The 22504-nt window shown below is 43.7% G+C and overlaps 1 protein-coding gene and 1 long non-coding RNA gene across 5 annotated transcripts in view; one reads left to right on the top strand and one right to left on the bottom strand.

The window, feature by feature from the left end:
* RSPO2 (R-spondin 2) overlaps nt 1-22504 on the bottom strand; it is a 134690-nt gene that overhangs the window by 62594 nt on the left and 49592 nt on the right. For 3 of the 4 annotated variants that reach the window (XM_077351657.1, XM_077351655.1, XM_077351656.1), the window contains exon 3: nt 3796-3984. The exons of the other annotated variant lie outside the window; for it this stretch is intronic. In XM_077351657.1, coding sequence (XP_077207772.1) covers nt 3796-3984 — 189 coding nt within the window. The remainder of the gene's footprint in view (nt 1-3795; nt 3985-22504) is intronic. 4 annotated transcript variants of the gene reach the window in all.
* Nucleotides 9928-18092, top strand: LOC143844195 (uncharacterized). Its single transcript, XR_013233848.1, has 3 exons — nt 9928-10047; nt 15518-15992; nt 16884-18092. It is a non-coding gene; the product is annotated as an uncharacterized LOC143844195 (long non-coding RNA).

Genomic DNA, 22504 nt, shown 5'->3' with positions numbered 1-22504 from the left:
TTGCCATTGGATAGGTCTGTTTCCCTCTGTTTGGCCCTTAAGAAACTAACAAGATTTTCGGGGTATAAGCTTTCATCTGAGACCTGATAAAGGGAAAGCTGACTCTCAAAGGTTGAGCTCCCCAAAGTCTTATAGATCTCTAAGGTGCTACTGGACTCAAATCTAGTTAAGGTATATTGGAAGGGAATGTGAGATGCTACAATAACTAGTATGTGAAGGGACTGGCAGGCAAAGACTGTTATGGGGGGGGGGGGGCTTTCGAAGGATCTTTGCCAAAAGGAAAATAACAGTGGTAAATAATCCAAAATTTGCAAATTTATGCTACTGCACTAGCAAAAATTTTAGAGCCTCTTGTGGTGCAGAATAGTAAGGCAGCCGTCTGAAAGCTTTGCCCATAAGGCTGGGAGTTCAATCCCAGCAGCCGGCTGAAAGTTGACTCAGCCTTCCATCCTTCCGAGGTCGGTAAAATGAGTACCCAGCTTGCTGGGGGGTAAACGGTAATGACTGGGGAAGGCACTGGCAAACCACCCCGTATTGAGTCTGCCATGAAAACGCCGGAGGGCGTCACCCCAAAGGTCAGACATGACTCGGTGCTTGCACAGAGGATACCTTTACCTTTACTAGCAAAATTTATCAGGAGGCTCCCAAAGTTGTCTTGAGCCACATGGTGCTCAGCGATGTTGAGAACTCCTCAGAAGAGGAAAGGGCCAGCATAGTCAGACCAGAGGCAGCAGAAGCTGACAGACAAGAGGAGGAGGTACAAGCATGCCAAGACTTACAACTCAGAGCTTGTACAGAGTCACCTCCACCTCCCAGCTCTGATCCAGCAGATGAAAGCCAGCTGATTGTTTCCGGCCCCTCCAGGATCACCTGCACCATTAGAGAGGTGGAGACAGAGGCTTAGAGCAGAGCGACAGGCTAAAAGGAGAAGCGCTCACCTCGGCTAGATATTAGCTACCTGCTGAGCGCAATGATGAGTCATTGCAGGATTAAGTCTGAACAACTTGTATTTAACTATAAAACCTCTCAGGGGACATTGTGGGGATAGAGAAGTTAGGGACGTGAAATAAATCTGGTTAATTCTGGATTCAGGTCCAAACAACCCAAGCCCAATTTGACATTTCCCAAATCACCTGAATCCCAGTTTCAGTACTGGGGTTCAAGTTTGGCATCATTTGGGAAAGCTGAACTTTTCAGAGGCATTTAAGGAGCCCTAGGTCAATTTAAATGCCTCCAAAGATGTCGAACAGCTGATCTCCGGTTCAAGCTGTTTGTTGGGCTGTGTGGGTGAGTGTTCAAACTGCCCTCACCCTTGCAAAGCTTACCAAAACAGCTGATCCCTGCTTGGGCTGTGTGGGGAGGGCCGGTTCCAACTGCCCCCTCACACAGTATGCTAAACTACTGAAAGCCAGCTCTCCCAGGCCAGGACCTGTCAGCTCCACATCCTGGCTCCCCAACTGTGCTGGAGCTGACTCTTCCAGGCCAGGACTGGGGGGTGGGGAGGTTGATCCTGACTATTGCAGGCATAGCCCTAGCAGCCCTAATACAAGTATCCAAGTAAAGGCTCACAGGGATAAGCATTTCATGTGGCTGCTGAACATTTGCTGACAAATGCCTTCTTTGTGAAGTCTTCCATTCATAAAAACCTCTGTGTTGGATGTGTGTTGGGACTTTCATAAATACCAATCATTATCGGACATCGCAATCATTGATAGATGAATCAGGATCCTAAATGGAGCAAGCTACATGTGTTTACAGTTTCATATGGCTGTGAGTTGGGGGAGTTTCATATAGCAGTGACTTGGGGGAGCATGGCTGTGTTCTTTATAGAGGGATACGAACACATTTGAGCTGATGAAACTTATGACCACTTATATCTGCTCTGGACATATTTGACTTGGGACTAGTGCAACTAGATTTGTGTTTTTGTTGTGGAAAACTTGAAAATGCTTGCGGGTGCAAGTAGGAAACTCTTGTATGTAATGTATGCATACATCACTTTACCTTCCATCTGAAGCATGAAGTCAGTGGGCTGAATCCTACAAACGGCTACCATAAGGAGCTTCCTCCCCAAATTCCCTTTCACCCCAGCAGCGCTGTAACAATTTGTCCCTCCCCACAAAGCTGAATGTCATGGACAAAATGCCATACGGCACGGAGTTACACAAAATCACCAATGCACTCATACAAATAGAGTTTTTACACCCTGCTTTATTTACTAAGGCTCTATCACACAGTATTTATCACAAAAATTTCTTCAAGCATGGATGATTGGATAATTTTTTGATTTGCACTAAGAGGTGGGAAACCTCCAGATTTCAAGTTTGAAGTAGATGGAACCTCAGACTGTACATTAATCAAGCCAGGAAATGGCAGATGTATATTTCTTTTCATGCTTGAACAGGACTGCAAATCAATATGAAGGACTGCAAATCAACTAAAGAGCATTTCGGTGACATTTACCAGTTAAATAAGCGTTTCTCAAAATCAGAATGTAGCCCTTAACAAAGATGGCGATTAAAAAAACCTGAGGACAAATGTAGAATAAGAACCAGAGAGATAAAAGGACATCACAAATTCTTCACACAGAATTCTGCAACTTTCTGTGGATCCAGCAATGCACAAACAGAAACATAAACGGGCTAAGCACAGTTCACTTGTACAAGATCTTGTTCCACACCTAGCACCTTCCTCCTTATGTGCCTGGAAATTGATACAACAAAATACTGAACAAACAGGAACACAAGAGGAGATACATTACGTATGACTCACTACAAGAGGTTACTGCAGTCTTTTTTTTGTGTGTTTCTACTTGTGCAAGAAATCTAGCAAAAGGGGACATTTTAGCACACTTTATTTATCAAGGCCACTTAATTTTTCTAAAGCTGACCTTACCAGATGGGAATAACTGGATGTTAATCAACATCTATGCACCAAACTAGGTTAGGTGCGCTTCGGCTCGATTCGGCCACCACGGCGAACACCAAAGCCCAAGGCAGCCAAACTGAGCCGAAGCGCACATCCCTACACCAAATACGGGGAAAGACGCCTTTTTCACAACTCTCTTTCAGCACTACAAAAATCCTGTTGACAATGAAGCAATGATCATAGGGATTTCATTGCCGTTCCTAATCCGCAGATGGACAAATCAAGACATATTGAAGGGGTCAGAATACCAAGGAAAGCCTTGCAGACTCTGAGACAACATGAGATTGCTGATTTATGGAGACAAAGAGATCATTAATCTATACTGCCCACAAAGCATAACAGAGAGCAGGTATGTCAATTTTGGTCAAGTCCATTACAAGAATGTATCAAGAGTTCATCAACGTACTGTCACTGATAATTGCTTCTTCCCTAATAACTACATGCGAGATCTGAATCAGAACACCGTCCAGAAGATAAATGGAAAATTCAACACCCAAGAGCAGGGGTAGTCAAACTGCGGCCCTCCAGATGTCCATGGACTACAATTCCCAGGAGCCCCTGCCAGCTTTTGCTGGCAGGGGCTTCTGGGAATTGTAGTCCATGGACATCTGGAGGGCCGCAGTTTGACTACCCCTGCCCTAGAGGATAACTGGTGATTAGCTCCGGGAAAAGTAGCTTGCAATGACATAGTGTTACTTAGGAAGATTTCCCTGTTATGTTCTCTGAGGCAGGGGTAATCAACCTGTGGTCCTCCAGATGTCCATGCTGGCAGGGGCTCCTGGGAATTGTAGTGCATGGACATCTGGAGGACCACAGGTTGACTACCCTGCTATTGTACACTTTTTAAAAAAGCAGAAAAACACTCACTTGAACACCTGTTCATATCTGGGGCTCGGAGACCGTAGTACCCTGAAGGGCAAGAATTCAAGCATTCCCCATACTGCCTCATCCCTTCTCTTCTGAGGAAGAAGAACAACTTATGCTGACACCGGAGGCATCCGTTGTCTTTGGAGCAAGACAGGCAGCCTTTGCAAATGGGATGTGGCCCATAGTTAGCTGTAAAAAGAAAAAAAAATCAAAAGAGAGATAAAGAGAGAGATTACTAATAAAAACCAAGAACAACCACATAATTCCCTTCTTCAAAACAGAAAAATCTCGGGAGGGAAACAGAAGTGAGATGGGAAATTTTCTTTGGAAGGGAAAGCTCGATTTCTTTATGACCATGTGGTGTGATTTAATAAGCCAAGTTTATTAATAAAATGCATGATTTTAAATACAGCTGGAGATCAAAACAGAATTGGCTCCAGTTCTGCTAAATGAATCCAATGAGCCACATTTTAACTATAGCATACATATTAATGTATCCCTTCAGCCGGCATTGGAAGACAAATTGGTTCAAATAGGGGAAATGTCTTAATTCTGTCCAAAGTGCCCCCTTGTTTAAGGCATCAGACCATTTATATTAATTACAATATGCATACTGAAAGGGAGCACTCTTTCTATCTGAAACAAAGACTTAATACTATTTTCAAGCCATTCTTTCCTAAGTCAAATAAAACTTACACCTGTGCATATTATTTCAATAACTTCTAATCTCAATAGTTTACAGGCAATACAGATGCAAGTACTATTATTATTAGATTTAATTACTAAGAACAGATTGATTTATTAAGAACAGAACAGAAAAAACCACCTAGAGTCTTGAGATTAATCTGCGCAGCCTTGACGCAAAGCGAAAGTGATTTAATTTTTTTAAATAAAAACTACGGTGATATCCTACCATTCCCCCTTGGTACTCAAAGCAGTAATAAGATATCATCAAAACCATACAACAAACCACCCTACAATATAGAAACTGTACAGCTCAAAATATACTTTTATGAGGTTAATTTTTTATAAAACTTTATTTACAGGCAGCCCAATTTGTACAACTTTCATACATTTAGTTATATGCAAGTAAGGAAAAGGGCAGGGTAATCTTGCTTCATCTTGTATAAACTAAGGTGACCAGATTTTAACATTGGTAAAGTGGGACACCATTGACCGGGGGGGGGGGGGTTCTTGATTAAAAATTTGGTCTATATGGAGCAACAAAAAGTTTCATAGAACGTAAAAATAGTATTGTAATATATATTTTTTAATTTCAACATAAGTACAATTTGCCAGGGGCCCCCAGATGTCCCTACAAAAATGGGACAATCTGGTCACCTTAGTATAAACATTAGTGGCAAATTTACATGGAATATACATATACCTGAGCCTCTTGTGGCGCAGAGTGGCAAGGCAGCAGACATGCAGTCTGAAGCTCTGCCCATGAGGCTGGGAGTTTGATCCCAGCAGCCGGCTCCAGGTTGACAGTCTTCCACCCTTCCGAGGTCGGTAAAATGAGTACCCAGCTTGCTGGGGGGTAAACGGTAATGACTGGGGAAGGCACTGGCAAACCACCCCGTATTGAGTCTGCCATGAAAACGCTAGAGGGCGTCACCCCAAGGGTCAGACATGACCCAGTGCTTGCACAGGGGATACCTTTACCTTTTTATACATATACTTCTCTAGTTGGTCCTATAATGTGGTACAATCCCTGAATGATGAATAAAGCTCATCAATACAAGAGGAATTCAACATAGCTGGCCTTATGAAGAACAAATATTACCTCATCTTTGGATTTTTAAAATGCAAGATCATTGATCTTCCTACAGTTACAACATTAAATGTCTATTTTCTTTGTAGCCGCAAATATCTATTCCTGCCAAAGTGATTTTTAAAGTCCTCAAGAATATTTCAATTAGTCACCTGAAGGACTAAAACCTTTGTGACTCCTTGACTTTTAGAATTCATATAAATAGTTTATGAAAACCTTTTTTTAACATGCACAGTGTAGGGGGAAAAACAGACATCTTGGGAGAATCTGAAAAGTATTTTTTTCCACAATAATTGTGCTCCTATCTCACCATGATGCCCAGATATGTGGTTTGAGCCCTTTTTGTGTTATTCTCATTTATAACGGTAGTAATAAACAACAGGGTGAGGTGATTTTAATCCTGCCCATTCTGTCCCCCCTTCTTACAGTTCTACAGTGTTTGCTCAGTGTTTCTTGACAGGGGCTCATGGGAATTGTAGTCCATGGACATCTGGAGGGCTGCAGTTTGATCCTAGGCTGATCCTGAGTTGAGGAGGGGTTTGGATGGCCTGTATGGCTGGTTCCAACTCTATGATTGACAAAATGGAACATGTCCAGAGGAGGGCAACAAATATAGTGAGGGGTTTGGAGACCAAGACATATGAAGAAAGTTTGGGGGAGCTTAGTCCTCTAGCCTAGAGAGGAGACGACTGAGAGGGGATCTGATAACCATCTTCAAGTATTTAAAAGGGTGCCATATGGAGGATGGAGCAGAATTGTTCTCTCTTGCCCCAGAGGGACAGACCAGAACGAATGGGATGAAATTAATTCAAAAGAAATTCCATCTAAACATCCGGAAGAAGTTCCTGACAGTTAGAGCGGTTTCTCAGTGGAACAGGCTTCCTCGGGAGGTGGTGGGTTCTCCATCTTTGGAAATTTTTAAACAGAGGCTAGATAGCCATCTGACGGAGAGGCTGATTGTGTGAAGGCAAAGGGGTGGCAGGTTACAGTGGATGAGCGATAGGGTTGTGAGTGTCCTGCATAGTGCAGGGGGTTGGACTAGATGACCCATGAGGTCCCTTCCAACTCTATGATTCTATGCCCATGCCCAAGATGATTTCAAAGCCTGTTTGGATTGAAGCAAAGACAGGCAACTTGGTTCTCTCATGTTCTACATTACAGGGAGTAGGGCAGGGTGGGGTGGGGGCAGGATATGTCCTAAGTACCAGGAAATGCTTTGGTCAGAAGGACACTCCAGGCAGCATGTTTTTGAAGGAGATTACTGTACTTCTTGGGTGGTTACAATGACTTGGTCAAAAGGCTTGTGCCTTTCAACATCAGAGACATAGTATAATCGCTCAGAAATGCACCGGCTGTCATTACATTTAATTTAATTGCATGCACATGCATACGGAGACATCGAAAGATACCCTTGCAATTCTATCCTGGTTGGCAATACCTATAACTATTGCTTGTTGAATCTCTTTATCCCCCCCCCCTTCCCGCTTCAGCTTCCAACCACATAGTCTGCTGACTACAGAACACTCCATTCTGTGCACTTTTGCCGTGAACTTATGTCTCATATATTGAAAACTTAATTTGTTTTTGTCAGTCTTTTAATATCTAAAATATTTCAGCTTGCTGCTCTGGACTAACATTAGTCTCATACGCAGGTGAATAAACAGAGATTTAATTTTTCCCCCTTTGATGGCTTGTTTATTTTGTCTTTTATTGTAAGTTTTAACTTTTTCCAAGCCCCAAAATCTGCAGGGATCCAACCACGCGGGATTCCAACACAAACACAGGCCCAAACCCAGATCCACCCAAACAGCCAAAGATGAAAAAAAACAAATGTTTCAAGCATTTGAAAAAAAAGAGAGAGGAAAGAGACCAATGCTTAAAGAAATGGAGCTGTATAAAAAGGAAACCTGGTAATATTAGAAACGGGGGACAGATACTTCAAGCTTGGGAGCCGTTATCCTAGGGGTGCCAATCCCCAGGTGGGACCAGGGGATCCCCCAGTTTTACAGCTCATCTCCAGGCAACAGAGATCAGTTCTTCTGGAGAAAATGGTTGTTTTGGAGGGGGGACTCCATAGCATTATAACTCCACTGAGGTCCTTCCTCACCCCAAATCTCACCCACTCCTAGCTCTGACCTCAAAATCTTCAGGTATTTCCTAACCCAGAGCTAGCAACTCTATGTTAATCATAAAGCTAAACAAGGGGGGAGGGACCCTATAGGAATCTTGATTCGGCTGAAAAAAAGAGAACAGAAGAAACAGGAAACCTCAAATGATCTCTGCAAATACTGTCATTTATTTATAATTTAGCTCTTCTTATTGCAAACTCACACCTGCTGCAGTGAGTGCTTGGTACGACTTCAGTAATTTCCAGAGCTACAAAGAAAGTTGAATCTGTAAGGACCAATGCCTCCTCAACCACGTTGAAAGCTATCACCTGTGCAACTATATTTCCTTGGGCAATTTATTCAATAGATTGCATCACAAATTTGCATCACAAATATCCAAAATGAAACCTCCCCCTCCCTTCAAAATGGCCAGTGATGGACCTGGAGGGGATGGGAAAGGGGCCCCATATGGGGGTGTACACAAGTATGCTTATTCTTGCTGAAACTAAATTGATAGGCAATACACACTGATCAATATAACTCCAAAGGGACCACCACCACCCAGGCACAAAGGAGAATGCCCCAGTTAGGAAAAAGCGGGCTTCCCCTGTTCTCAGGGGAAAACATGCAGAGCAATTCTGCTTTCAGGTGCAAATTACATCACCCCTGCAAAACTGATCCAAGGCCAATGCTGGCAGGGGCTCATGGGAATTGTAGTCCACGGACATCTGGAGGACCACAGGTTGACTACCCCTGTACTAGATGACCCAGGAGGTCCCTTTCAACTCTATTATTCTATGAAAGTTCATCAATGTCACCCTACAGCAGTGGTTCTCAACCTTGGGGTTGCCTGGCCCCTTCCACGGGGTCACCAGATTGGTGGCTGCTGCGGTGGCAGCAATGGCAGCCAGCGACCCACAGTGTGCAACGGCAGCAGCAGCTGGTAGCCAGAGCATTACACTGGCCGCCTCCACACTGCCTCCAGATTGTTGTGCGCCTGCCCATGTGCATGTGCGCGCACTGCCGCCACAGTTGGGGTGGCGGCTCGACAGCGGTTGAGAACCGCTTCCCTACAGGGATTGGCTTAACTCTGCAGTACAATTTGTCAAGTGTTCAAGAAGCCACTACAACGAAAGAGTATACCATGCACCCAACGAGTTGTCTACTTGGTTTTCCAGTCACACTTCCCTTGCTGCAAAACGCACTACTCTTCGCCACAAACAAAAGCCAGATGTGCCAGGTGCACTTCACATTGAGAACTGGAGGACACATTGGCAGAGGTCCTCCTAGATTTCATCATTCCTCATGATAGGAAGAGGCAGCTTCTTGGGCTTTCACTTCTGCTACTGAAGCCAAGCAGAGATTACTGGTACCTCCTGGGCTGATGGGCCCTGGGCAGACACTGATAAAACCACCGATTCAACCATCAACAACACTGCTTGCATTGTCCTGACTTGAGATCACAGCAAACCAAATACAACATTGGAAGAAACCAGATACATAAAGTGTATTTAGTTACACCATGAGTAACAACTAAGCCCAGAGAGTTTTTTTGTTTTTGTTTTAAAGGCAACAATCTATCATATGAATGCCGTTGAAGTTGTTTGACTGATGTCCAGGTAAAAAACGATAACCAATATCCAAGTTGGGGGGGGGGGAAACGACAGACCAGGATTAAAAACGCATTGTATCTCAGAAAAACAACACAAATCTAATTTCACCCTTATTTCCTCCCATCAGTTCCCCCTACATTCTTTAAATGCACTGGTGGAGTTGGGGGTGCCCCATGGCAGCACTGGGAGCTACAATAATGGGGGAGGGAAACAGACTCATCTCCTTCCTTCTTCTGGCAAAGAAAACGGGGCAGAGCAACTTCCTGTTGGTGAAAGAATTTGGTACAATGCTGCTCAATCCCTTCTTGTTCCTTCTCTGCCCACTGCCCATGCCTCTGGCTATTTTGTGCCAAGACCCTCCAGCAACAGAGTCTTAAGTGACTGCTGAACCCCAACAGCCTCATGCTTGCATTTTGCATTATCTCCAGGTTACGAAGAGCACAAGCAAATAAATAATGAGAAACAAATCAGTTGCACAAATACTGTGAGTCGACAGGATGACAACCGTCCACGAGAATGGCTGAAAGCATTTACCAGAACCTCAGATGAAGCAAAAGCACGCCTTTGGGGCAAATGAAAAGGCGGGATTAACACATAATAGACAGAAAACAGACTGGGCTCATTCTGGGCCAACCAACAAAAAGGCTTTACCCAGCACTTCTCGCTCTGTTTCGGAGTTTATGTGGCTGCATTAAAGGGACAGAGAAAGCAAGAGACACATTCATAAACTGGATGGGCATGGAGGTCAGCAATGAAGGTTTGATATTTACAGATTGCTTTCAACAGAGAACGTGTTAGGCCTCCTGAGTGAGTATTCCCTGGGTCAGTGAGGATCTCTGAGGCAAATGAAGTTCAGTGTAGCTAAAGGTGAGGTGATGCACAACTGATCAAAGCCCTTTAAGTACATGCTAACAGGGGGATGACCTCACTGAGACTGGACGGAAAACAGATCTTGGGGAGATAGTACAGAGCTTAAGGAAAATGTCAGTCCAGCGTGACACAGTGATGAAAAAGGCAAAGTCTTTGCTGCGGATTATGGAAAGGGACTAAAAATAAAACTGCTGATATTATAACACTTCTGTACAGAACAAGCTTTCTCAGTCAGGGTCTTGTGAAACCCATACTATAACTCTTAGTATACTTCGGGGGGCAAACCATGATACTTAAACTGGTGTACAGGTTTGTTTGTACTATGATGCTAGGACAAAGGAAAGAACCAATGCAGTGTGGTGCCACAGATGGTTGTCTATGAGAGCCAGCTTGGTGTAGCGGTTAGGAGTGTGGACTTCTAATCTGGCGAGCTGGGTTCAATTCTGCACTCCCCCACATGCAACCAGCTGGGTGACCTTGGGCTCACCACGGCACTGATAAAAGTGTTCTGACCCTCACAGGGTTTCTGTTGTGGGGAGAGGAAAGGGAAGGAGATTGTAAGCCGCTTTGAGACTCCTTCTGGTAGAGAAAAGCGGCATATAAGAACCTCCTCCTCCTCCTCTTCTTCTTGAGGCAGGAAATCCAGGATCAAATCCCTAAGAAAGTTTCAAATCTCTACAAGGTCGTTGCAGACAGAATGTTTTAGTAGTGCTTAAACTGGTTACGTTGTTGAATGACTTTCTTACCGATCTTTTAAATTGCTGCTGGTTTTTAGGAATTTCTAGGAAAATTACAGCTGACAGCTCTAGTTTTTAAAGTCATTCTATGGCACCTTTAAAATGCCCATTTGTTGTAACCCAACCTAATGGTTCACTTACAGACTGAAGGGTAGCAGATGAACGGATATAATAGCCGAGTGGGGTCTAACAGGGTCTAATTCAGGGCTGCCAAATGCGGAAATGCATGCAATACGGCTTTTCCCTGCACCTGCCATTTTGAATCATTTTGGAACACCTCATTGCCATCCTTCCTCCCACTTCCTCTGTTCTGAAAAATCTGCTTTCAAAAGTTTGGTGTAGACGTTAGGAGTGCAGACTTCTAATCTGGCATGCCAGATTCGATTCTGCACTCCCCCACAGGCAGCCAGTTGGGTGACCTTGGGCTAGCCACGACACTAATAAAACTGTTCTGACCGAGCAGTGATATCAGGGCTCTCTCAGCCTCACCCACCTCACAGGGTGTCTGTTGTGGGGAGAGGAATGGGAAGGCGACTGTAAGCCGCTTTGAGACTCCTTCAGATAGAGAAAAGTGGCATATAAGAACCAACTCTTCTTCTTCTTCTTAAAAAACAGGGAGTGAGCACGTTACAACGCTGTTTCTATGTTTTTAACAAAGCTGTCTTGCAGTGTTACAGAGCAGTGTTATAAAGTTGTAAAGTTATTGTGCTGTAACCCACAGTTTTTTAATTGCATTCTGGACACTTTTTGGGGAAGGGGAGGCAATCAAGGGCACAGAATGGCGGTATTAAGGGCTGCAACGAAAAAAGGTGCAAGCAGGCAGTATTTTGCAAAAAAAAGAATGAAAAGGGGAGGGGAGCAAGGAATGATGGGAGGCTGCCTCTGTCAGACTTGGTGCGAGAAGCATGTCATGAATTTCAGCCTGGGAAATAAGAGGAAGAAAGCCCAAATGCGGAAGCACTGGGGTCGACTCGCAGCATCCAAAGGCAATCCAGAGTGAGGCTAAAACAAGATGTCTCCTAATGTGGAAATGATCAGAGACAGAATCAAGTTTATAAAGTTGACATACATTCATAAAGATGACAGAAGCTAGTACATTATGGATAACACTTGGCAGAATATTGAATTTTTCTGGCCTCTCATATGGTTTTGATCACACCTGGCAATCCTGGTGTTCACCCGTATCATTATTAACACATTACCTCAGATAGAAAGATGTTCTCATACAGATCTTGAAAAATGGGCAGCAAGCATAGCTGTTATCACCATCAATTTGTACTAATTAAAAACACTCAGTTACTCTATGTTCTGATATGGTTTCCACGGCAGACATATTCCTCAGAGGGCTTCCTGGTTGATGCCTCTTTCTTCAAGTATGATCAGGCCCAAACTTACACATGTTTCTGAATCATTCTTTAAAAAAAAAACCCAACTATATATTGATAGTGGTTGAAGAGTCAGCATACGTGTGTGTGAGGGAAACATTTTCATGTGTATATATTTTATTTAGATATTCTGCTGCTATGTTGGGGGGAAAGGGAAGGAAGGATGAGCAGGTTTGACAGAGCAAAAATAAATCATTCTCAGAGGCCAAGAAAAACATTTAAACAGCAGCGATAACGGCTTGATTATCGAACCACACAGAGGAAAATGGGTAGCAAGTAAAAATGATTGACTGGGATAACATTTTTACTTGCTTGCTACCCATTTTTCACTGTGTTGTTCTGTAACTGCTCCTTCTTCAGGAGGCCTTGGTCCCAATAGGAAATTTAAGGCACATAATTTTTTTTCTCCAAAAAAGGTTTTCTGGTTAGGTTCAAAGTACTTCATATGTATCAAAGTCAGCCTGATGTAGGACACTTTGAAACTCCTACCCCTTTTCATTTAAAGTATAATTATTACTGCTTTGAAGCCAAATTCCATGGATACATAAAGCATGTACGATTTCCCTTTGGAACCATAGTCCTTTTGAACTCACTCCTGACTCCTGAACACCAGCACTAAAATGTAAGCAGAGAGTGGAAGATGATTTCTGGACACAATCTATAATTAACACACAGAAGGCAAAAGGACAACTGTTCTAGAAAGAAGACGTTGGCGTTTATTTTAAACGCTTAAATTTGAAAACGCTCAAAACGTGAACCTAAGATGTTCAATGCAGAAAAGCAACACTGAAAGAACTGTGCCTTTTAAAAACACTCTGAAGCCCTTATTTCCTAAAAGAAACAAAGAGTCTAGCCAAGTTTAATTTTGCTTCCCTCCAACTGGAACAAGCCATAAGTCTTAAATCCCTTACTTTAAGTTTTATTGCCAGTAATTAGGCAGAGCAGAAGCTGCCTTTCCAAAAGATAAATGCTGTTTAAATATTAGGAACTGTGAGGCAACAGATAACCTACTTCAGCTAAGATGCAGCCCAATCAGGGTTTTTTTTATGCTAAAAATATATGTTTTCCTTGGATTATGATATTTTTGGATAAAGATTAATCTCCAAAAAAAGGATGAAGTATCCTGTATCAATGCCATTTATAGTTTCAGGTGGAAAGCCATGTTGGTCCACAGAAGAACATCAAGGTGGGAGCCCAACAGCACCTTAAAGACAAACAACATTTCCCATTTATACATTTTCAAGAGTCAGAGGTATCTGATGAAGGAAGCTGCGACTCTTGAAAGCTTATATTCTGGAAATCCAGGTGGTCTTGAAATGGTGCTACTGGACTTAAACCTAGATGTCATTTACATGGACATTCCTTTGAGATACTTGCCAAAGCTCAATCCGAATCATGTTCTGTGAAAAAGTTTACCAGAGAAAATAAAATTTTAAAGTCCTTATTTGTAATTAAATAATATCATGCTAGATCAGGCTTTTTCAACTTTTCTGCCATTGAGAAACCCCTAAAACATTCTTCAGGCTCCAAGAAACCCCAGAAACGGTCCGCTCATGCATAATATGGTTGGAAAGCATAGCTGTGTACATGGCCCACCCCCTCCAGGCCCATCACTGGCCATTTTGGGAGGGGAGGCAGGTCAACATGATCATATCACCTAATAAACATCTAACAATTAAAAAATAATTATTAACTCCCACCCACTTAGGAAACCCTTCCAGGACCATCAGGAAACCCCAGGGTTTCATGAAACTCTGGCTGATAAGATACTATAATGTTTAATGCACATTAAACTCACAAAATGACTTGACTGACACAGGATTCTAAAGCCATGCTAATTGATTCTCCAGGTGAGATTTCTGAACACTCAGTGTTCATGTTTTACCATTTACTTCAGTGCAGGACAACCTCATGCACACATACCTCTGTACATAAAAGGTATGTTGTGTGAATATGCAATGTACATGTTCTCCATCTCTAGAATACGTAAATACATAGCCTTGAAAATGTGGGATTCCAGACATGTGTGCCAGTGCTGGAAAATACCCATGTTGCCCTGTAAACTAAAGATGGATACTGAGAGGGTTGTACATGAGTTACAGATGCCAAAATAACAACTGCAAAGGCTATAACATGGTTAGAATCCAGGACAGCACATGACACTAGAAGATTCATATACACATGGCTTTACATATATAAATGGAACTACAACAGGAGCATAATGTGGGGGAAAGACCCAGAAAATCCATACTGAGTTTTATAGACCCTACTAGTCCCCTCCTTGAGATTTTGAAATTCACTGCTGCCAGAAGTATCACTGGCTACAAGCATAGACACCTTCAACAGGGGACTGGATAAACATATGGAGCAGATGTCCATCAATGGCTATTAACTGCAAGAGATAAATGGAACAATATGTGATGCTCTGTATTCTTGGTGCTTGGGGAGCACAGTGAAAAGCTTCTGAACTTCTGGCCCCACTGGTGGACCTCCGGTTGACACCTGGGTTTTGGCTACTGTGTGACAAAAGAGTGTTGGACTGGGTGGGCCATTGGCCTGGTTCAGCATAGCTTCTCTTATGTATTTATGAAGGAGGAGGAGGAGGAGAAGGAGGAGAAGGAGAAGAAGGAGAAGAAAAGTTGGCTCTTATATGCTGCTTTTCTCTATCTGAAGGAGTCTCAAAGCGGCTTACAGTCGCCTTCCCTTTCCACACAACAGACACCTCTGAGATGGGTGATGCTGAGAGAGCCCTGATATTCCTGCTTGGTCAGAACAGCTTTCTCAGTGCTGTGGCGAGCCCAAGGTCACCCAGCTGGCTGCACGTGGGGGAATGCAGAATCGAATCTGGCTTGCCAAATTAGAAGTCTGCACTCCTAATCACTACACCAAACTGACTCTCTATGTCAGTTCTTAAGTCAGTCTGAAACCACACTATGTAGTCATCTTCAATTGTCATCTACAAGTAAAACCTGTTGTGTGTTGCAGTGACAGAATGTCTGAAACCAGTGGCTATTTTATGCTGGCACTTCCAATCCAATTTTCAGCTAATTTTCTAAGTATGACAAATTTGGAGACACATTTGAGTTAAAAATACAGGAAAGGGTAATACATCCTTGGATGTAGCCTCTTTAAGAATCCCACCCATCTGCTAACATTTCTATACATTAAGTGGGGAAATCTGGCATGGCAGGATGCCCATCAGTTGACTCTCCTCTTCTTTTGCTTTCAAATTGAGCTTCAAGCAAACTCAGAAGGGTATATTCCTCAAACCTATGAAATGAGACTCTGCAAAACACCTGGCTGTAGAGCAGAAAATCTTCAAGCACTAGGCATCCAAAACTACACTAGATGGACTTTCAGGCACTGTTCATCTGCTTAGCCAAAAAGGATATGCAGCCAAACTCAGTCAAGCTGAACAGAATTTCCATAGTCATATGTCCAGCTCAGCAGCAGATTGTGACGGAATAGCTGGCAAAAGCCAAAATGTCAGCCAAACTTGGAAGAGATGAAGCCATGTACAACAGATGTCCTGGAGGAGCTGCTGAATGTTGACAGGAAGCAAGGCAGAAGTGAGAAACATGAAGAGCATGGCAAGGAGGAAGGGACATGTGCTTATGAAGAAAAAGTGAAGATTTCTACAAAGCTGAACGCCAAAAGAAAACCGAAGAACAGACGAAATACACTGGGTGTCATAGCTTTATCATTCACAGGTCAGTCTCTAGCTGTTTGGGGGCATTTCAACCAGGTGTACTGGGAGCATACTGATGAGAGTATGTACAACCTGAGATGTTCCTGATATGCCTAAATATGTACCACTGTCATATTTTGTGTGAAGAGATTTGTGGATCTTCTGCTTTGAGAGTTTCATGTAGGGTGTGCTCATGCTATTCAGAAAATCCATGCGTTGCTCTCTTCACTCTCAATGGTAACTACATGTACCATGGAAGACTGGGAATATCATGGATGGCATGTGCTCCTATTACTCATGATTGTAACATGTTAAAAAGTCTTCTCTGTAGGGCAGGGATTCCCAACCCAGGGTCCACTGACCTCCAGGGGTCTGCAGGAGCTCCATAAGGGGTCCATAGCCTTCCCTCTCCTGCCTTAATGGACTCAGCCACAAGATAGGGAACTGGCTGCTTCCATTGTTCCCCTCCTGAGTGTGAGTTCTCTTCTGGTTGGGGAAGAGATGGGGAAGAGTCTACATACCTACTTCTGTCTTAAACTGCTTCATCTCCTTCAGTCCTCCTCAAGCCTGCCTGTTAACTCAGGTGGTGATGCCACTTCGGGTGATGTCACTTCCAGGGAGCATGGCAGGGAGGTATAGCCAGATGACATCACTTCCAAGGTTCCTCAAATCCTGAAAAATTATTTCAGAGGCTCCTCCCTGGTCAAAAGGTTGAAAAATGCTGCTCTAGAGCCTACTATATATCTTTTCTTTCTTCGGAGAACCTGAATGTCGAGCTCCTCTAAGTACCAAGAACAAGTATCTAGTGTCTCAGTCAGGGAACTGCTATTCGCCTGTGATGTGTTGCACTTTTAAAATTTATTTAATTTATATTTATTTATATTTGAACTTATATTCTGCCTTATCTTCACAGATTCAGTTACATCAACAAAAGCTGGTCAACAAAATTGACAGCCCATAATTCATATGTGTAGTCCATATCTGCAATCACAATTAGCACTAAAGTTCCTGCTGCTTCGGGGGTGGGGGGGGTCTTCGAAAATTCAGCATGCAGACACAAGATGCTGGCTCTACTCCAGGATGTCTCTCATCCCCAACAGGTTTCGGAAGGGGATGACACATTCTTTATTAATTTGTGCCAGGCTTCGGGGATGGAAGAGACAGCTGAAAGCCTCATATGTTCTTCCTTGCTCAATGTTCTTAAGTAAGGCAAAAGTAGACTAACTCAGTCTTTTGGAGGATGCAACAGCCAGGCATCAAAGACCACCCTTGTCTTTCCCTCTGTGTAGGCCAAATAACTGGAGCTGGGGAAAAGGGTTGAGGCACCTACAAATACTTCGGGCTACTAAAGCAAGCCAAAAACTGTGCACCCCCCGGAGGCAGTCAACACTGAGGAACGCCAAATATTGGTCATGAGGATGTTTGTAAAATATGACTTAAGAGACTTTGACATCAGTTATTGAGGAAACACTGGCAAGCAATGGAAACATCTGTCATTAGACCTTGGGAAGACATACAGAACTGATGAAAAATTGCTCCTCGAAATCCAGAATAAGCAAGTATAAACTTGTGACACTGTGTATCACCAAGACTTTCTCAGTGAGGCTGACAGATCCAACATCCAGGCAAGTGTTGCCAGTCTTGGACTGGATACTTCCGCAAAGAAATGTGTTTCAACTCCGTCCATCCAATGGTGTGCCACAGGGTCATTGACTTATGAAGACTGACAACTGTCCCACAACTCCTAGAAGTAGAAGTCCTTTAACTCTAAAGGTAAAGGTATCCCCTGTGCAAGCACTGGGTCATGTCTGACCCTTGGGGTGACGCCCTCTAGCATTTTCATGGCAGACTCAATACGGGGTGGTTTGCCAGTGCCTTCCCCAGTCATTACCATTTACCCCCCAGCAAGCAAGCTGGGTACTCATTTTACTGACCTCGGAAGGATGGAAGGCTGAGTCAACCTTGAGCCGGCTGCTGGGATTGAACTCCCAGCCTCATGGGCAGAGCTTTTAGAGCGCATGTCTGCTGCCTTACCACTCTGCGCCACCAGAGGCTCCTTTTACTCTAAACTTACTTTATCCACATTTGTAACCAAAGAATAAAGCAAGAATTTACATTCAAATTCCCTATTGCAAATCCAGTATCTTGTGCCACTGGGAGATGTCTATATGATGTCTATATTTCTACATAAAGCAAATATGGAAGTATTCTTGAGTGTGCTACAGTGACTGTCACAATTGATGGTTTTTATGTTAGTTTTGAAGGATACAACTCCAACCCTACATAAATCTCTTATTCAAACATAACAAAGAACAAAAAACTTTTAAAACCATTCCTGTGTCCATCTTTTGAGGTTCATGTAGCCTTGCAATCAGTACAAAAAGATGGGGCTCCTGTATGCATTTCTCACACTTCTGCCCAGACTCCCACTTGAGACACACCCCAAACACCTTACTCTGCTCAGTCTTCTCCCACCATGGGAGTCAGGATGGAGGTCCATCTCTGCTGCCTCCAGCTGCAGCATCACACTTCCACCCAGGGGTATCCACCTCAGGGTAACTATGCCATACTGAACTGCCACTCAATGGCTCATTCAAAGGCTGGGCCCCTACACAGTTATGGCTCAGTGATAGAACTTCTGCAGGACATGCAAAAGGCCACAGGTTCAGCCTACGGCACTTCCAATTTAAAAGGGTCAGGAACTCAGTGATGGGAATTTTCTCTTCCTGAGATCCTGGAGAGCCACTGCCAGTCAGAGCAAATAATACCGTCCTTGAGAGACCAATAAAAGGTAAAGGTAAAGGTATCCCCTGTGCAAGCACCGAGTCATGTCTGACCCTTGGGGTGACGCCCTCTAGAGTTTTCATGGCAGACTCAATACGGGGTGGTTTGCCAGTGCCTTCCCCAGTCATTACCCTTTACCCCCCAGCAAGCTGGGTACTCGTTTTACCGACCTCGGAAGGATGGAAGGCTGAGTCAACCTTGAGCCGGCTGCTGGGATTGAACTCCCAGCCTCATGGGCAAAGCTTTCAGACAGCTGCCTTACCACTCTGCGCCACAAGAGGCTCTTTGAGAGACCAATGGTCTGTGTTAAATCCGTGGGTTCAAAGGAAGCTTAGACCACTGGGAGTTCAATCAGCTCTTTATTGTGATCTCAGCATGGTAGTACAAAAGGCAAAACTGAACTGAGAATCCCCCTGAAAACCTCAACTTATATCCATGAGCAGACAATGGATCTTCCCGCCAGTACACGCTATTGGTCAGTTTCAGGTTTAAACTGACTGGATCCAGCTGATGGGATCTAGCCATTCATTGATCAATCACATTGGCCAGTATTATCCTGCCTTGGGACCTCAAGCTCGGTCCTTGCCAGGTCTACAAACACAATAGTCTGATTCAATATAAGGCAGTTCCATGTTATGCACAATACTCCCTGGTTGACTTTGGGCCAATGGTTGCCTATCAGCCTAACCTACTTCAAGAGTTATTGAAAGGATTTTTTTTTTAAGGACTGCAGAAGTGATGTGTGTTTCGCTGACATTCAGGGAGGAAATGTGGGAAGGATGACGTTTGCTAGCCTAACCCCAACAGGCATCTGTCAGTGCTTTTTTTTCATGCTATGGCAGCTGGACTGGCAAGCTTCCCAAAACACATGCTACAATCCCAACCACAACCACATATGCAGAGAACCAATGAATCCAACTGGGCAGCTGCACAAATCCTTGTTCACAGGATCATAAGCATTGCGTGCAAGAGATCATCGCTCAATGGAAAACAAAAGCGCTGAGTGTTAATCGCTGGCTACACTGCAGCTTTCAGTCTGCATTCAATATTAAACCACTTCCTCACCCTTCAAGATAAAGGCTTCTTGAGCATGGTAGTGTGTGGGAGGAGATGGCTTTTGACGAAACTATCGAGGGAGGGGCCCTGATTATTCAGCCCCGAAGCGCACTTCGCTAATAGTAAGCTATCAGCAAACACCAAACAAATGACTTTGGACATCTTGCACCCAGCTGCTCAGAACTGGAGACGGCCCTTCCTTTTTAGCACTAATTACTAAACACGTCTATGGCGTTCCATTAAGAAAAAAAGAAATCTAATCATGTGTTTTTAACGTAGTTTCCTTGACTCTCAAAGAGAAAATTAGTAAACGGTTTCTGAGAGAGAGGTAGTCTGCTGTGATCGCTCTGTCTGGGTGGCTACCCTGTGTGTCACACACAATGCACTCACACTTGAGTTTGGGTTTGTCCTCAACTCCTGCATGCTTGGGTCTTGCAAACAGTCCTGGGAGGCCAATTGGGGCATCCCAGGGAACATGTGGTTTGCTGAGATATGCAAGATCTGTAGTGTGCGTGATTCAAAAACATAAGGAATATCCTACAGCAAGGGTAGTTCTATCTGACAAGGGGTGGGAACCCACACCCAACCTGTGTACTCTAATCATCCCATACTTCAGCATCTGCAAAATCATGCTGGAATCCATATGGGGCAAGCCTTTTGACTACTCCTGTTATAGAAACCATGCACTACTAGAAGGCATAATGGTCTACAGAGTGGTTGCGGTGATTTCAGAAGTGTTGCTGTTTAAGACTTCTTTGGTCTGATTAGCTATTCTTTCCGCTGGCCTAAAATTGGCAGTATTGCACAGGCTGAATCTTTACCCAGTATCACCCCAGGCACAAGTTCAAGATACGTTGTAGACTGCTTATGTTGGAATAAAAACAGCCAGTTCCCTGCCAAGCACTAATATTTTAAATAAAGCTCTTATTTAGTTAGGGGGAGAAAGCACCTCATGTCTTTGTATGCGAGAGAAGAAAGGTGTCCTGATCCAAATCGTCTCAATGCTGAAAGGAATAAGGTTGAGAAACTTCAGTTTCAGTTCTTTGTTCCTTGAATATTTTTACACTATTTTCATAGTTTTGCTTGCCAGGTTTACAGTGCAACTCTGATATGCTATCTGTATGTATTATACTGTTTCAGTGCATTGCACTCTCATTTTGAATTCAGTTTTGTTCACTGTTGGTAACTATATTGTTCATATTGTCTTGCTTTTAATGGCTTTATCCACCTGGAGTCTCAGCAAGGAAGGCAAACTATAAATAAAGTAAGTAAATAAAACTGCAGATACCACAGTACAGTGGAAGCCAAGGAGGCTTAAACCCAGCCAGTCACCTTCCTGGCAGACTTCTGGAAGACCATGCGAGAACACTGCATATGCATAATACACACAGAACTGGTACCAGCTGTTCCAAGGCTTAAAAGAATTCTTCCAGCTTCAAAACAGGGAGACAACCCCCTGTCCCATTGCTCTTTTCATGCAAACAGCACAGATAGTGTGATATTACTTCTGGGCAAGCACCTAAAGGGATTCATTACATCCACAACATTCTAGGAATCCCCCCCCCCCCTGCATCTTTATGGTTTTTACTACAGAGATAGGGAAATTCCTAGAGAGAAGTGACTGCTGTGCCATAACGTCTAGGTGCTCTCCCCAAATTGACAACACATTGCCCATGCCATTGGTCTCTCCCCAGGCCCATCTACCAAAATCTCCCAGGGAGTTGCCAGGCGCTATTTTCAGAAGTTTTCCCCTCTCACTACGGATCCCCACTTTGCCCCTATGCTCTTCTTGAGAATCTGCACAGCCCGCCCCTCAATCAAAATCCCAGAGTGCTCCATGAGTTGCGGGGTGGGGGTGGGGGTCGTCTCTCTCCACAAGGTCCACTTTGTGAACAGATCTTGTTGTGTTCTACCCCTTCCCCCCACACAAACACACACAACAAGACTGGGTTGGAGAGAGCTAACTTTTCTACAACAGGCATTTCCTATCTCAAACAATTAAGCGCACATTTGATACATGTTTCTTGGCAGCAAATTTGGCCATGTATAATACACAAGTGTATAATACACAGGTTTCCACACTCACATCTGTCGGTTTTTAGACACACTTGAAACATCATAAGGATACGCTTAAAAAAATGTGAGGCATACATGTGGCCCTTAGCCAGCCTCCTGCACCTACATGGAACTTCACCAGAGCTCTCCACATATTTCAGACATTCCCTCACAGCCACACAGATGGCTCCTATCTACAAGGCCAAAACCGGAGATGGTTCAGAGTAAGGAACATCAAAGAAGAAAACAGCCACACAGAAGCACTTTTCCACATAGACACAACAACAAAAAAGAATTTCATACTAGTTGTCAACACCTTACATTCTGAGGCCTTTCAAGTACTCTTAGCAAGCGTATTCTCTTGGGCCTAGAGGGGAATGGGGAAGAGAACCTTGTATTATTGAAGTCAATAATGCCCTGGAAAAAAAATGATCTGTTGGTTTCCATAATGTTTAAAGGCTTCCTTTTTGACACGGAACCCTACTGTGTCACATTTACTTGCCTCTGTTTTTGTATCCCAGTCATCACCTGTGGATACATCAGGCTCCCTGACATACGAAGGGAAACAAATCAGGATGCAAAGAAAGGACTGGGAAAGTAGGAATGATAGGATGGCAGTGTACAAAAAAGGTACCTTAC

Source organism: Paroedura picta, chromosome 9, assembly GCF_049243985.1.
Source record: "Paroedura picta isolate Pp20150507F chromosome 9, Ppicta_v3.0, whole genome shotgun sequence".
Lineage (NCBI taxonomy): Eukaryota > Metazoa > Chordata > Lepidosauria > Squamata > Gekkonidae > Paroedura > Paroedura picta.
This window is presented reverse-complemented; position numbering and strand designations above follow the sequence as displayed.